Source organism: Camelus dromedarius, chromosome 2 (genome assembly GCF_036321535.1).
Source record: "Camelus dromedarius isolate mCamDro1 chromosome 2, mCamDro1.pat, whole genome shotgun sequence".
NCBI classification, from domain to species: domain Eukaryota; kingdom Metazoa; phylum Chordata; class Mammalia; order Artiodactyla; family Camelidae; genus Camelus; species Camelus dromedarius.
Window position 1 is genome coordinate 12,284,674 of NC_087437.1, and position 16,837 is coordinate 12,301,510.

General features: G+C 40.8%; 1 protein-coding gene across 1 annotated transcript in view; it reads left to right on the forward strand.

The window, feature by feature from the left end:
- Positions 1 to 2,895: 2,895 nt before the first annotated feature.
- The window catches only part of RARB (retinoic acid receptor beta), a 374,567-nt gene continuing 360,625 nt past the window's right edge, over positions 2,896 to 16,837 (forward strand). Inside the window, exon 1 of the mRNA XM_010987801.3 lies at positions 2,896 to 3,088. Coding sequence (XP_010986103.1) covers positions 2,911 to 3,088 — 178 coding nt within the window. The 5' untranslated portion in view covers positions 2,896 to 2,910. The remainder of the gene's footprint in view (positions 3,089 to 16,837) is intronic.

Sequence of the window (16,837 nt, forward strand, 5' to 3'; positions counted from 1 at the left end):
CGTCGTCTCCTTCCTAAGGCTCAGCAGCGTCCTGGGAAGCCTGGGACCACGTGGCCTCCCTGTTGATGACATTCATGTTTAATACCAGCAGACCAGGGACTCGAGGCTCTGGGGAGAAGGTCATCTAAGTGAGGACAGCTTCTCCTGTCACAACTGCTCATGGACTTTTTGCTCTGTAGGGACAATTAGGACAACGCAGGCACTCAGTGTACATACTACCGCGTGGCACAGGGGAAAGAGCCGAGGTGGTAGAACCAGCTAGACCTAGATGCAGATTCTCTCTTAGCCACAGGCTGATTCAGTGACCTCACTGAGACTTGGTTTTCTTATCTGGAAAATGAGGATCGTAACAACTGCCTTCTAGGACTGTTCTATGAGCTAGAACTTAGAGGTCATAAGTGAAGTGCCTGATATATGGTTAAAAAAAAAAAGGAAGTTATTTATTAAAGTATAGTTGATTTATAATATTTCAGGTGTACAGCAAAGTGATTCAGTTATATATATGATAGATATATATACATATATATATAAATTCTTTTTCTTTATAGGTTATTTTGAGATAATGAATGTAGTTCCCTGTTTTATATAGTATAAACTTGTTGCTTATCTGTTTTGTATATAGTAGTGTGTATCTGTTAATCCCAAATTCCCAATTTATCCCTCCACCCTATTTCCCCTTTGGTAACCTTAAGTTTGTTTTCTATGTCTATGGGTCTCTTTCTGTTGTATAAATAGGTTCATTTGTATCATTTTTTTAGATTCCACATATAAGTGATATATGATATTTGTCTTTCTCTGTCTGACTTACTTGACTTAGTATGACAATGTCCGGATCCATCCATGTTGCCGCAAATGGTATTATTTTGTTCTTTTTTATGGCTGAGTAGTATTCCGTTGTATAAATATACCACAACTTCTTTACCCAGTCATCTGTCAATGGACATTTAGGTTGCTTCCATGTCTTGGCTATTGTAAAAGGAAGTTACTATTGACTAGAACATTTTAGAGTTTGCAGAAACCAAACTGAGAAGTCAGTAAGCCTCAATGAGTCTTTATTCTCAGCTTTACCTATACCCCACCTTTACCTTTTTTCATGACAAAAGTTTTAGTCCTAATGTTCTTTTCCCAGGGTTACTGTGATGTGGCCTCCTCCCTGCCTGGACCCCAAAGCCACTTGTTCAATCCAGCAAGCTTGTTCTCAGAGACATATCATTTCATGGGACAACACATACAGTAATGGTAGACTTTTGCCTAATGTTTGCTATTTGCCTGTCCCAGGCACTGTTCTTCTCTTGGTATTACCTCATAACCTCATTTAATCCTCACAATACCCCCTCTGAAGTAAATTCTATTATTAGCCCCATTTTCCAATAAAAACTGACATATCGAGGGCTAATTGTCCAAGGGGGGCAGAGCCATGATTTGCATGTAGGAGGTCTGGCTCTAGAATCTAGAATCGTGTGCTTAACAGCCACTTTATGCCAGCCTCAAGATTTTGTTCTTGTTTTGTGCCAGATGGTTTGATATTCAGGGCTTGCCATTCAGTGGGCACCAGAGTTTGGGCCTTTTAGTGAACATTGGTCAGTAAGGTCAAGGGGAGCCCATGAAGTCCACTGTCAGCCCACTCTAGAATCTATTTCAGTATCAAGGAATTCTAGCATCCCTGGGATGTCCTTTATGGGCGACAGGGCAATTGAACCCTCATTAACAACATGAACTCAATTAGGAGCTGTTAAAACTAGAAACATCATGAGGGCAGGAGCCACATTAGCATTGTTCCGCACTGTATACCTCTGGCGCCTACATCAGCACTTGGCACATAATAGCAAGTTAGGATCTGACAGAAGGATGGATAATTGAACAGAGACAAGGGGATGATGGTTGTATGGACTAATGGCTGGATGGTGCTCTTACAAGAAAGGTGTATACTGTTTGACAAAAAGGAACTCATATAAAATACTTCACTGATCTTTAATGGCTGTGTCTCTTCCTTACCTTTCATTAGGTTATAGTTTTCTCTCACAATTATAGTTATCTTGTTGGGTATGTCATTCCAAATGGCGGCATAAAATCCAAAGTTGGAAAGTCCAAAGTCTTGGGAGCACATCAGTTTGGACAACATCACACAATACATTTCTCTAAAAGAAACAAGAAAAAAATTTCATTCACTCGTTCATTCAACAACTGTTAGCTCAGAGTCTATTGCCTGTTAGGTACTCTTAGAGGAGCTTAAAACATAGCTGTTAACAAAGCAGAGGAAAACTCTGCCCTCCTGTTGAGTACATTCTAACGAGGGAGACAAAAAAAGAAATACTCCCACATGTCATGAATGGAGCTGTTTAACTGCCATGGAGAAAAGTTAAGCCGGGTGAGGACTATGGGGAAGGAATGGGTTCGGGGCAGGGGTGCTAGTTAATATCAGATAGCCAGGGTTATTCTGAAATTAGGTAGAAGTTTTATTCTATACTAGAATATGAGAATTTAAGAAAACTAAGGTAGTGAGTGCAGGGGAACAAGTGGGAATTGGGAATCCCAGATTAGTATCAGAGACTTTTTTCATATAATGGTTTGATAAAGAAAAAAATGTTTTTGACTTGTGAGATATATGTATATGTTTTTCTCTTACAGGATTAGCAGTTCTGGACTTTAAAAGTGATAGCATTTCCCAGCCTCCGACTGAGAAACTGAACCAAAAAGCCATCCTTCCTGTCATCAGCAGAGCAAAACGAGAGGTGGAGACACCATGCTGAGAAGAAGCAAGGTCAGGTGCTGAACCTTCTTGCTTTTGGCCCAGAGCACGGCTCAGGCTCAGCTCTTGCTCTGAACTTACCTGCCTGCCCCACTTTGGTTCAAGGCCTGGAGTGATGAGTTCCGGCCCCAAAGCACCTTTCATTCTGTGAGGCCTAAAACATGACCACCAGCAGCCACGCATGTCACGTCCCGGCAGTGAGTGGACACATGACTCACTATCCGGCCGCGCCCTACCCATTGCTCTTCCCGCCGGTCATTGGAGGACTTTCCCTGCCTCCCCTCCACGGCCTTCACGGCCACCCTCCACCAAGTGGATGCAGTACCCCGTCACCTGCAAGTAAGTACCACTGGGATTTATTCTTTTCTCTTGATTGATTGGCTTAATGGACCTCGGAAAACAGGACGGTTCATATCCAAGGTGAGCTCTCATTTTGTTGGGTGTTGGTTTCTCTTGGTCTAGAAATCTGCCTTTGGTTCCATCAGCAGGAATATAATTTGAAACCAGATAAATGGTGGATCTGGGTCACTCAAAACCACATTGGTATTCTGTTCTATTTGATAAAATGTAAACACAAATAGTAACAGCAGATGTGACCAACGCACCTGAAAAAACTGGCCGCTTGATAAATAACATGGACCGTGAATTAGGAGATAATACCGTAAAAATCACAAATGGTAACCCTGAATTTAACATCTATTTTGGTTGTGAGATCTTCCTTTGAATTTCTTACTCATTTGCTGGGTACGAATAAAATCTGTAATTGTTTTCGACTTCCCAGGGATCTTTGCCACCAGTTCGTACCGTGTACGCCTTTTAAATGTCCTTGATCACTTTTGGCTTTTTAAACTGTTTCTTACCTCCAGCCTTCTCTACAATGTTGAGTATCTAGTACAATAAGATAGAAGTAGTTAGAGTTAGAATTCTTCAAGACTGATATGGCTTATCCATAGAAAGCATACATATTATATGTTTGTTTGTTTGTTTGTTTTTAGATAGTTCTGCCAATTTAAGGACAGGCTGTGGTAGCCAGTGAGCTTTTCCACCTTTTAGAAACAGGCTTCCTGTTGGGCACTTGGAGGTGAAAGGCACATTGACTCAATTGTGCTGCATCCAGCAGGCACGGTACCTTATCCAAGTTCCTTCAGGTTCATAACTTGGCACGAGCTCATCAGAGTTCTTTCTGCTGATTATTCCACATTTTGCTGCTTTTTATGGTGTTCCGCCAAGTGTTGGCTTAGCCTTAGAAGTTTTTCTTTTAAAATACTCCCTCAATTTTTCTGTATTGTGGTCTTTGCTCCATAACTTCTCCCTCCTACTATCTCCTTAGCTCACTGGGAGCAGGGAGCTTGCTTCGCCTACCTGGGATCCCACAGCTTTGATACAGTGCCTTCAGAATTAGTAGGAGATGGATTTCTGGATGCTTGGGTGTTTGGATAGATGGACAGATGGATGGATGGATGGATGGACAAACAGATGGACAGACTCTCACTGCAGGGACATTGATTGCAGTCGTAATATTCTCCTGCCCGATATTTATTGACTTGTTTTCTTTCCTCCTTGGAATGACCTGATTATAATTCTTCCCTTCTTTATTTGGGATTTCTGGCCTAAGTGTGTGACCAGTAAAGTCTTTTAAACTGCTTAATAACATTTTCCCATGCTTCTTAAGTTGAAGTTGAAAGTAGATGCAGCCAAAGTAGCTCCTTGGCTATCAGGAGAGGCAGAAAGAAAACCTGGATTCAATCTTGCTGGCCCAGGTGCCAGTGTGAGCCTGGTTCACCCAACGTGCAAATAATATAGTGAAGTTACTTTCAACTATCACATGGTAGGGTCTGACTAAATAATTCTATAGCTCAGCAAGCCTGATGGAGAGCACATTCTAACACATTTCTCTCCTTAGGTCGGAAGAACATTTTGTAGATGTGGGCAAGGAATTAAGACATGAGTGTTAGGCCCATCCTGGGGGAGCTAATCTTGCAGGTTAAAAACTTTGGGTGGCTGTGGCCCCTAGATGCTCAGCATCAAACCCCAGCAACTTTGGGCTTCTTTGGCTACTAATTTTAAGGAAAATGCAGAGTGCAGTAAATGGAGGGGTGGGTGAGATCTTTATGCAAGATGAGCACCCCTGAACACTTAAACAGGCTCTCAATATACCAATCCCTGGCTCTCTGTTTGCAGATAGTTTGGGGTCTAAGAATTCTGTGGAGCAGTATTTGACAAACTTCAGCCTGGAAGGCAAAGCTGGCCCACCACCTGTTGTTGTAAATCAAGTTTTATTGGAACACCCACACCCACTGGTTTACATATTGTCTGTGGCCACTTTCATGCTACAATGAAAGAGGCTAGATAGCCCCCCAATCCTAAGATAGTTGCTGTCTTGCTCTTTACAGAAGAAGTTTGCTGACCCCTGTAGTGGAGATAAGACCACTGGGACAGGAGTCAAAGCCTCCCGAATCTAATCAGGCTGTGTCTCTAAGGGGAGATGTTAGCTCTCCTAATTCCTTAGTCCCTGAACGAGCTGGGCTAGATCGTACCTAAGGCTGCTCTCACTATAAACACAAGGCTGTTCTTTTCATTTCACAGTTACCAGCAAGGCACAGGATGCCATCACTACTGAGTCGACCCATCATGAAATAGCTATTTTTCAAAATCAAAATTGGTCAAATATTGGCAATGTCATTTAATTCAACCTTTGGAAGAAGAGTGTCAGCAGTTCAAAAAAAAAAAGATGGTGAATAATTAATTACAGTTTTTTCTGAGGGTCCTGATGAGAGAGTGCTGAGTAACTACACCTTGGAAGATGTCACTGGAAGGTGTCTGGAGAAGACGCAGTAAAAGGACAAAGTATAGAAAGTTCAGGCTGGAAATTGCAAAGTTGACTTACTTCATTCTCTGGATAGTGTGCTGCTTAATTATTTCCTACTACAGGCAAAGCATACGAAAGCCACTTAGAAAAAGATCATTAAAAGAAGCCACTGCTACTGTGTGGTCTGTTAGTTGGCCCTTGGATAGGCTGTTGCCTTTGTCAAAGCCTGCAGTTTAGAAAGACCATGAAACCAGGGGCAGGTCCAAAAAGTTACACACAGACTTTCTCTTGCTAAAATTAAACGAAGCTTTATTTATGCACTGAGGTTAGTTAGGGAGGTAGCCAAATTTCATAAAATCTTGATAATTACCAAAACCCATGCTTGGGTGGAAAAGCTGGCTAACTGGGGGTGTGAAGGGAACAAACATGGTGGGAATGACGCCATAAGCAGGGTCTCATCACTGAACAATGGGATCTGCTAGCATTTCTTTCATAATCTGCACGCCTCTTGATTCTGCCTCGTAACAAGGTTCTTTCAGCACCATGTTCTATGCAGGCTCCAGAACCTTCTGCCTCAAAAGGAAATGAAGAATTTCCACAGCAGCTACTGATGTTAGACCCACTCCTACTCTTCTGTCCATTCACTTCTGACTCCTGCGCAGCCTGTTCCTGACCAGAGCCTGAGCTCTGTCTGTCTAACACCTTTCTATAGCACACGTGACCTTCTTCCCATACATAACAGCGTCCTTGACCTGACCTCTCATTTATAGTCAATCTCGCTGAATTTCTCTTCCATAAACTATAAAATATTTTTATTTAAAGAACAGTATTTTATTATAAGACAGTCATATTCAAGTCTTTTCAGGATAAGGGGAGGTATAAATTAGAAAGAAAAGTTGTACTGTAAAGGGGTAAAATCAGATCATTTCAACTCCGACGAGCAGTGATTCCTTATGTGATAGCTCAGATTTTCTCCTGGTTCCCACGCCCAGGCTAACAGCCCATCTTTCCTTGGTCTGTGCCAGTAGTGGACCCTGTTCCTCTGTAGCATGGAGGACTTGGCTACTGGTGTGACCATTTGTGACCACTCACAATTCAGAGGGAAATCTGTGACCACTTTTCAGAAATTCTGCTCTCTAACACCTTCTACCTAAAGGAAAAAATATATATATTTGCAGGAGAGAAGTGAACTTAAAGCATCTTCTGTGTGTGCATATCCTTGTCTTTGCATTATGACTGAATTCTCATATCATGGAGTCTCTACAAGCTTAGAAATTAGGAAATCCACAAAAGAGAGAGTTAAGCAATAAGAAAAATGACCATGTATCAAGCATCTCCTGGATAATCCACTGAGTGTTTATTTAATGTCTGCCATTCTTAATCTTTTTAAATAGATTCTTAATATAGCTGCTGGGCCATTAGCAGCAGTCCCATTTGACAGATGAAGACCATGAGGCTTAGAGAAAGTAAAGAGCCTACACTGGCTGGCTCATGTTGGAGCCAAATTTCAAGCCCAAATCTTGGGGGGACTTCAAAGTGCATGTCCTTCCCAGTGTGTTGGGCAATGAGACCAACTTAACCCCTCAGATAATCCCCCAGCTGCACTGTGGGCATGTCTTTCCATGATGGTTCACGGAGTCCTTGGAGATGAAGGACCTGTATAGGACCTCACAACCTCTTTAGTTTCACCAACTCCTGTGGGAGCAGTTCTCACTGTTCATCAAAATGAGGGGTTGAGGGGGGACCCCATAGGCAGGGAGTCACTGCCATGTCTCCGCTCAGCTCTCTCCTGTGGGCAGAGAGCTGGTCGCCTCCAGCAAGCATGACTTCCAGCAGGAGGGAAGCCTGCTCTGCTATGCCAGGGAACACTCAAAATTTAATGTTCCAGAGCTCGCTGTGAAAGTTGGACAACTGTCCGTCTGTCTCTCTTTATGTTTCTTTCACGGCTGCTCGTTCTGGTTTATGGCCGCACATGTGCTTTTTTATAGGTTGTTGTAAGCTGGAAAATATTAAGAGTTTTGGCTTCGGAGCCTCTCTCAAAATGATCTCAGTTTAACGCCAGCATCTTAAAATGAGAATTCTTTTCCCCTGTTTCTTTAATGATCCAAAAGTGCTCTCCTGTCAGAATCACAAAAGAGGGTATTCGCTTAAAAACAATCCCAACTTTCTGGAGCGACAGACTGTGAAGCTCAGAATTAGCAATGACAAGACGTAAAATGAGTGTTATTTCTATTTCTTGTCTTAAACTAAGACGAGCCTTATTTACCCAGCTTGGCTAAAGCACGGTGTGCGGCCAGATTGGAATTCCTTATTGCACGTTAAGGACAATTGGCCCAGGGGTGTTGATTCTGTTTCAGATACCTGCATATTGATGATAACTAAAACCAGCTCATTAATTTGTGTTATCCGTCACCCTTGCTCTGTAGTCTAATCTTCTTTCTACTGTGAGTTATATTTATACTTAAATGTACACGAGGACCCCACTGAAAAAAGATCACATCTAATTTAAAGATATCTGGGACTTAATATATTGCTGGTATTTAGTGAATGTCAGACGTAATAGTATGATCCTTAGGTGCGTATCCTTCACAATTTGTAACCCAAATATAAGTAAGTTTAAAGAAAGTGAAAGAAACTTGTTAGGAATTTTAGTAAACTCAGTTATAGCAATTTTGTCCATCTCATTGGCTTTGGTCATTTGGTATTTCTAAAGTTCTAAGATGCCAAAGGCTTTTATCTGAATGTTTTAGAAATAGAGTTGAAGCTTTTGGAATGATTGAAGGGTTTTAGTGGTCTTGCACAGGCCTAGGGCCGTGTGTGTAGGATGTAAGGCTCCATTCCTTAAACAGGTATTGATTACTTCAGTGAAGTGCCCCTTTCCCCAGTAATAAAGGAATCTGTGTGTCATCTCCTTGATGTCCCTACAATTTCCCCAGACTCTGATCGAGCGCAGCGTGTAATCCTTTGAATAGTTCTAATGAGGAGCTGGGTCCATTCTGTTTATTGAACTTCACCCCAAAGGGATCAGGAATATGTGAACATGAATTAGAAACAAAAAGATTACTGTTCAGTTTCATCAACTTAACTACGATGCCCAAAGGAGAATTTCAACTCTCAGTGTGTGTTTTTGAATAGAAATAGGCTTTCAGTCCATGGAGGTGATCATAAAAACAGGAATGGATTTTCCTCTAAGTTACTCCTGCCTATGATCATTCCTAGGGAGGGCATGTTTGAAAGAATAGATACCAAAAAGAGACCAAGAAGGGAGAAAGAAAGGGATGCTTTAGGGTTTATATTAGAATGCTTTTTGGTATTCTATTTATGAAATAAATTAAACAGACTTTTACCAAGAGCATTTTTGACCTTTTGAAAATTGAACCTCTGAAAACTGGAATCACAACAGCTCTGAGTTGGCTGAGATGTGAAACCTTCCATGGGTTCCAAATTTCTGTCTTGATGAACTCATCAGTCTACAACTCGTGCACATTTCAGATGGGCTATTCTGCTTCTAACGATGAAAACCCCATTCGGGTGACCTTAAGTGACGGGAGATTAACCTCCACACACGTCCACGTGGACGCACATGAGGACAGGCAGTGCTGCCCCCAGGCGGCTGCCCCCTGGGCCGTCTTCAGGATGGAGCTCAGGCAGTTCCACAGGAGCTCTGGCCATTTATGCTGTGATGCAGCTCCCGATTTTGTCTTGGCTTCTCTGTTTTTCTGCTTTGGTTCCCTCTGACATTTGAATGGTTTTGGTAATTTAAATAGGTGAGGGGGTGGGGAGGGAAGGTGGAAGAGAGAGGAAGAGAGAGAGAAATAAGAGAAAGGCAGAGAGAGACTCTAATTAACCTGGTCATTTGAGCTGCAGGCCACCTCCAAGAACTTGGGACTGGTAGAGCAGCCAATGGGCAGGTGCTGCCATCAGACCACTTGATTTTTCACTTTGCCATGAGCATGTGTTAAACGTAGCTGCCATTTATTTAATGTGCTCCAGGTCTTACCTCTATCTGCCCACAGGAAAAGAGAAATAAAGGAACAAAGATGGAGGTAACCAACTTTCCCAGGGTTGTCAGACAAAACTGGTGGGCCTGGGTTTGAATGCTTCTTGCTCTAAAGCCAATCTTATTTTCACAACTCGGTGTTAGCTACGGATATCAAGGTGATGCGAAGATTTTCACACACAGTATCTCGCACTCCTACTGGGAAGTCATAAGCACCTAAAATCGTTTCGATCAAAAACTCTGATGGCTCTTTGTCCTCTAAGACCTTGATTTTGCAAAGCTTGTAACATCCCCTCCCACCCACGGACCTACTGTGCGTACTGTTTTTCTGTTTTTTTGATTTTTGTTTTGTTTTGACTATACATGTCCTATTCCGCTGTCTTCAGTTGTTTTCATAGATTTACCTCCTCTCTGCGTCTGTTAACCTGAATGCCTGGCACAAAGTAGAAACTCACTTAAGGTTTGTGGAATGACCGAATCAATGGTTCTTGCTGGTGGAGGATTTTGGAAATTTGTGGATATGCTTTTGGATGTTGCAATTATTGGCAGCACTCTAGACAATAAATGGATAAGGGCTAGGAGGCTGACTGTGAACAAGAGTTGCAAATAGTAAAAAATTCCCTGATGTCCTCATGATTTCCCAATGTCCCACCAGACGGTCATGTCAAGAACTGCCCCCCCCAAATAAATTATGATTAACTCAAGCTAAACCATAATTCCATTTAAAATATGAATGCAAAATATTGTATGCTTTTGTTGTATCCTGAATTATAGGGCTATCATTGCTGGGTAAATTGAGAGTAGGCCAGTCTTTGTGTTGTTTGATATGTTTCGAAGAGTCGTTCACCATTTCAGGAAATTGTGTCTCTGCTGACAGTGCTCTTCTTGGTGTTTAGGTCACCAATACCACACATTTTTATCAACCTGCATTTGTAGTTAAAACATTCAATGCAATTCTGCATAGAGGGACATGCATCTTAACACTAGTGCATGCCTGAACACTTACACGTTGAAATAACTATTATTTTATTATAAATGTTTTTCTTTGAATTCATCCATGATATTGCAGTCAGGGCATTATATTATCTTCTTTGAAATTACATGTGTAGGTGGGCTATATTAGCTATGATTTTCATCTTGATATAGTAAAGCGGGTGTCATAAAAAATGTTACTAAAAGAACCATTGCATCCAGAAGGTTCATGATTACTGGAATGAATGGATGGATGGATGGATGGGTGGATGGATCCATGAATGAGTCAGTTGGAAATAAGTAACCGTGTCAAATAAACTGCTTCGAAAGTAAATGTTCTGGCTGTTGAGAGAAGAGGAAGGAGCTATTTAAGTGAAATGGGCAGAGAAGGGTTTGCAAAACCAAATGCAGTGATGTGCCACACATAGGACAGTGGGCGTGGTGCTGGGAAAAGCCATGTCCACAAGACCCACGGAAAGGAGGAAGGTGGGTTGCTTTTTGTTTTGTTTTGTTTTGTTTTGTTTTGTTTTGTTTTGTTTTGTTTTTGAAGTTAGTTATTTTTAATTTATTTTATTGAAGTATGGTCAGTTTACAATGTTGTGTCAATTTCTAGTGTACAACAAAATGTTTCAGACATCCGTATACATACATATATTCATTTTCATGTTCTTTTTCATTAAAGACTGGTATAAGATATTGAATATAGGTCCCTGTACTCTACAGAAGAAATCTGTTTATCTATTTTATATGTAGTAGTTAGTGTCTGCAAATCTTGAAGGTGTTTTAATTTTCCATCTGGGATGGCATGTGGGTTTGATAAGGAGCCATCCAGCCTTTGCCTCCATTTCCTGATGTGTAACCAGAGTCCCCATGATGTACAAGAGGGAATCAAACATGCTGTCATTCATGAATTCACTCTTGTAATATTTACTTAACACACGTGTGTTAGGTATTGCAGAAGGCACCTCCGCATCTCTCTGATCGTTTGCTGGGTGAGCCCGTCAGAGCCATCAGTTCTCCCTTGTGTGTCCTGCCAGGTTCTACCTCCCATGAGACCTCATTTCAGGATTTACCAGGAAAAACGTCCAGGACCATTATGGGTTGAATTGCGTCTCCCCAAAAATGATGAACTCCTAATCCCCAGGATCTATGAGTTGAATGTAACTCCACTTAGGAATGGAGTCTTCTCAGATGATCAAGTTAAAATGAAGTCATTAGGGTGGACCCTAATCCAGGATGGTGAGTGTGCTTGTCATGAGGAGAAGTGTGGACACAGAGACAGGGCTACAGAGAGGAGGCCATGTGAGGACTGGGGTTATGCTGCCATAAGACAGGGGACACCAAGACGGCCAGCACACCACCAGGAGCTCGAGGAGAGGTGTGGAGCAGATTTTGCCTCACAGCCTCAGAAGGAAGCAATCCTACCGGCACCCTGACTTTGGACTTCTAGCCTCCAGAACTGTTTATGCTACTTTGTTGCAGCAGCCGCAGGAAACTAACAGGAACCATAACTGTGGCCAATACCTTCCTACCACTGGAGAGGGAAAAACTATGCATTTGATCTTTTCCCCCTTTAAAAATGTCTAGTAATTCAGCTGTCTTCTCATAATTTTATCCTCACAATGACTTTCTTTTCCTGCGTATTGTGGCTCCCTCGGCTTGAACGAATGAATATTTTAGGAAAGTGATTTTTTGTTCCCTTCCTAGACAATCTCTCTTAATTCTGGCAGCTACAAGTCCATGATCATGAGTCACAACATTCGCGACTTTTTAAACGAATTTCTCTGTATGCCTCCCTGGCTTTCTTTGGGTCCTTTCCTTGGATCCTTGGGTGCTAAACTCCCACCCTCTTCCATGACCCCCCACCTGTCTTGTTTAATATGCACTTTGATTTTAATGTTAAAGCCTTTGCCTCCCAGCTCTGCGAGGTTACCCATCGCTGTCTTATTGGAGCCTGTGTGACTCTCCAGAAGAGTGATTCTTATTACAAGTTCATATTTCAAGTTCCAGTCACTGAGAGAACATTGGCCACAGCGATCTTACCATTATAATTATTGGTTCTTTATGATCTCCAGCATCACTTTATTGGCTATCTGGCCGTCTCTTCAGGATTTGTGAGCTATAAATTTCATTGACTTTGTCTAACCTTCCAGAATTCATGGTGGCTTCTCCCTCTTTGATCAGGCAAATTTGAGCGACTTCCCTGTCTGGCTCCTGGCGCCCTTTTTCAGTAATACGCCCTTTCTTTTTTTATACTTAGAGTAAGTTTTGTCATACAATTAGTTCTATCCTCTGTTCATGTCCTGGTCTTTACAACTACTTCAGTTAGTTCTCCACATCTGAGATGTTTTAGTTCCTTACAACCAAAAACCTTCTTCAATTGTTTTGAGACCTAAAGTTTACATCACATGTAAACTTCACTGAAGGATTCTGGGCCTCACTAAACTCTTCCCTCGTTAACTTTGCCTTCAGTGAAGTGGGTACCTGGGCTACTGTCTTTTTACATCATAAGATGAATCAAATTTAATAACATGAAAATCTGTGTATGTAGGTTTTTTTTTTTTCCAATTTTTGGCCAAAATCTAAAAAAGGCCATTGTACCATTTGATGGAAATGACCACTTCCAATGAGAAGGCATCCTGTTAATTTAGTATTAAGATATTTTGCCAAATGTCCATAAGTTTTACAAATGTTTAGACAAAATTGAAATGTCAGGGCATTTTGGGGATAAGGGTGGTGGTTTGACCTGTGCCCTGTGGGTGCTAATGGCAGCAGTAAGCTATGTAGCCATTGTTTTGGGGTGAATCACACGGGGCGTCGGGAGCGGCATTCAGAGACTGCCCCTCACCTCTAGGGGCGACAGTCAACGGCAAAAGTACTAATTAGGAAAGGTTCATCTTGTTGAACCAAAAATGGTATTAATGCAGATAATTTGGGGGGCAAAGGCAGTAGAAATGAGGCAGGAGACTTTGCAGGACAGTTTTACGCAGACCCCCTCTGTGTCCTTGAGCAGGGTTTTAAACTTGTGTTTCAGCTTCCTGGTCTGTAAAATCAGGGTAGTGGCACCTTCAAAGAGTCATGAGGAGACTGTCATCAGTTGATACACATAAGCTACTTACCACAGCACTGTAACAGTGGAAACTCAACAAATACTAACAGTCATTACTATCACCTGCTCTCTGAAGTCAGAATCCATCTGCTCGTAAGCAAAATCCTTTCTTGTGGCAGGACTTTCATTCCATCAACTGTTCATTTTAAGAACTGCTTCCTGAACGTAAAGGTTGCTCTTACACACACAAGTACTTTTCCATATTCTTTAAAGTCTACATCAGGCCACAGTTTTCACTTCACCGTGTTTATACTTTGCCAAGATTTTCCCTTAAATTTCAGAATTCTCCAGGAGGTGGTTTTGACTTTATTGGAAAGGACTCTTTTTCATGAGTAACCCTGGCCTGCGGAGTAATTCATATTTATCACAAAGAGCTCACATCCAGAAAGTGCACGTGCATCTGAGCTTGTCTCACAGGCGAGCTCCCTTCAGAGTCAGGGATCTCAGGCCAAGGCTGGGCCCTCCTCTCCTCCTGGGGCTGCAGGCTCTGCAAGTCAGTCTGTCTCTATAAACAATCTCTAATAACGCTTGATCTAATTTCTGCAATGTTTATAATAACATACATTTCTCAGCCGCGATGGTTTTGCTTCTGTTAATACCAAGCTACTCTAATGTTAATTGCTTAATGGTGATGAAGTTGGCCAATCTAAAATAAGATGCCTAGAGAAAAACCTAATCTTGACATTTTACACCAGTAAATAGCACTTAATGATGACCACGTGGTTCGAAAGAAAGCAACCCTTCCCATACTTAGTAAACCTCTTTTATCAGAATGTCTTGATGGCATATTGGACCAAATAGGGATTTCTGTGTGTTCTGATGGCAATCTGTGAGACGCCCACGGACTTCACACCATCCTTGTCTCCTGCCCTGATCCCCTGGAGGCAATTTCAGGATTTGCCTTTCACTTCTTTGCAAGAAATCTTATTCCAGAACCAAATTAAAGTATGCATGTGCCTCTGTTAATATAGTTTTGTTCCACTCTGAATCCCCTAATAGGTTTAAGTAAATATACATGAAGTAAATACTGCTGCAAAGGTTAACATCTCTTTAGTACTCATCACAATTTTTTGATTCCCCACTTTGAGAATGGAAGACAGAGATGTGTGTTCAGAAGTGGGCAAACAGAGAAGTGCTGTGGAGAAATGGAAAAGACAAGGCTTGGTGCTGGGACCCAAGACTCCAATGGTAAACACAACTGGCAGAGATGGAATATAGCAAGGATATGGAAAGACCTGGTACACTGGAAGAAAAAGACGAATAATCCGAGCCAGACATAGTCAGGAGACTTCATTTTACTGAAAAAAGAATTTAAATGTCCCATATCAACCTCATATTGGTAGTTACGGAAATACAAATCAGGGCCACCTTGCAATGTCATTTTATATTCACTGTTAGAAAAATTAAGAAGGGTAGTGACAATACCAAGTGTTCACTAGAATGTCGATCAACAGATACTCTGAGATATATTGCTGGCGAGAGTATAATTTAGTGTAATTATCTTGAAAACGACTTAGCACCCTCCTATACAATGTAATATTCAGATTTCCTATGACCAAGCAAAATCCTAGAGTAGCTCTTTAACAGGAATATCAGGATTCGTGTTTAAGAATGGTCATAGTAACACTGTTCACAAAAAGTAAAAATTGGATACCATCCAAATATCTGTGAGCAGACGTGCTCATATGCACTAAATTAAATAGTTTTCATCAATGAAAATGAAGTTATAGGCAACAACACAAATAGATCATAGAAACATAATATTGAGTAAAAAGGCAAATTCTTTAAGACTACACAGGATGCTAACATTTTTATAAACCTCAGAGAAATATTGTTCAGAAAAATATATATATTTGTAATAAAGCTACACATTTTAAAAAGTCAAGGGAATGATAAAGACCAAACTTAAGAGATATCTCCTGGGGTTAAATGGGATAGGCAAGTGGATGGGATAAGCAAGAACCACACGGGTGGATGCAACAGAAGTGACAAGAGTTCTAATTCCTACATACTCATTTTACTAATATGCTTTATACCCCATGCGTGTGTATATATATACACACACACATACATATACATATATATATATAAAGAGAGAGAGAGAGCATATATTTTGTAATTATTAAGTATACATTAAAAAGATAAAGGCTATGACTATATTCTCCATGTGTTAGAAACAGACAGGAGAAAGGAAAAGTAAAGAAAATTGGCCGTAGCCTTAAGCAGAAAATTCACGTTACAAAAAAAAGGCAAATGGCCAATAAAAATTTTTTTTTTAATTTCAGTCTTAACAGTAGTTGGACCAATGCAAATTTTCAAAGAAATGCAAATTAGGATTTTATTTCTTGTTATGAGAAAGCAGAGATTTAAAAGAAAGAGTCCCATTGTTACTCGGGCTGTAGAGAAATGAACACTCATGTGCAGTCTTGATGGTGAGAATGAAAATTGATATATCCTTTCTATGGAATAATTTTGCAGTAAATGACAAGGGCCTTAAAATATTCATACCAATGGCTTTGCGTTTTTGCTGCTATGAATTTATTCATAAGAAATAAATGTTTTAGTGTGCTTGGGAGGACACAGATATTAGCACAGACTTGTTTATAATTAAAAAAAAAACTGGCGACAACCTTCCTGGCTAATAAAAAATGATTTATTAAAATAGAGAGAGAATGAAAATGATAAGCAGCCCTTTTAAATGTCAATGGAGAAATTAATATTGACACGAAAATGTTCAATGGGGAAAACAAGTTACAGACTTAATAGGATTGTTTTAAATATTAAGGGTACTTAATATTCTTCTACTTTTTAACAGATGTATATTGTGTATGTTCAGGGTGTCTTATGTGGGTTCAGGACAAATTCTGGGAAGCAAATTTATAGTATTTATTGCTGGTCACATGGATTACCTGTGATGTTTTCTTTAACTTTATTCAGGAGTCATGACTGCCTCATGGTAGCCTCGCTGCGTATTTCTTGGCACATAGTAAGTGCTCACTAAATGTTGGCATATGAATGCATTAAACGGCAACTTGTGCAATTAATGAAGATAAAGGAAACCTTCTGTTGAGCTAATTCAATTATACTTAACTGAAACAAATGTCCTGTCTAAATGAGCATCCTTGTCCTCCCAGATCTTAGTGTCACGTTCAAGATATTTATGCCTGATTCCGTTTCCAAGGAATTAACCCTTCCCAG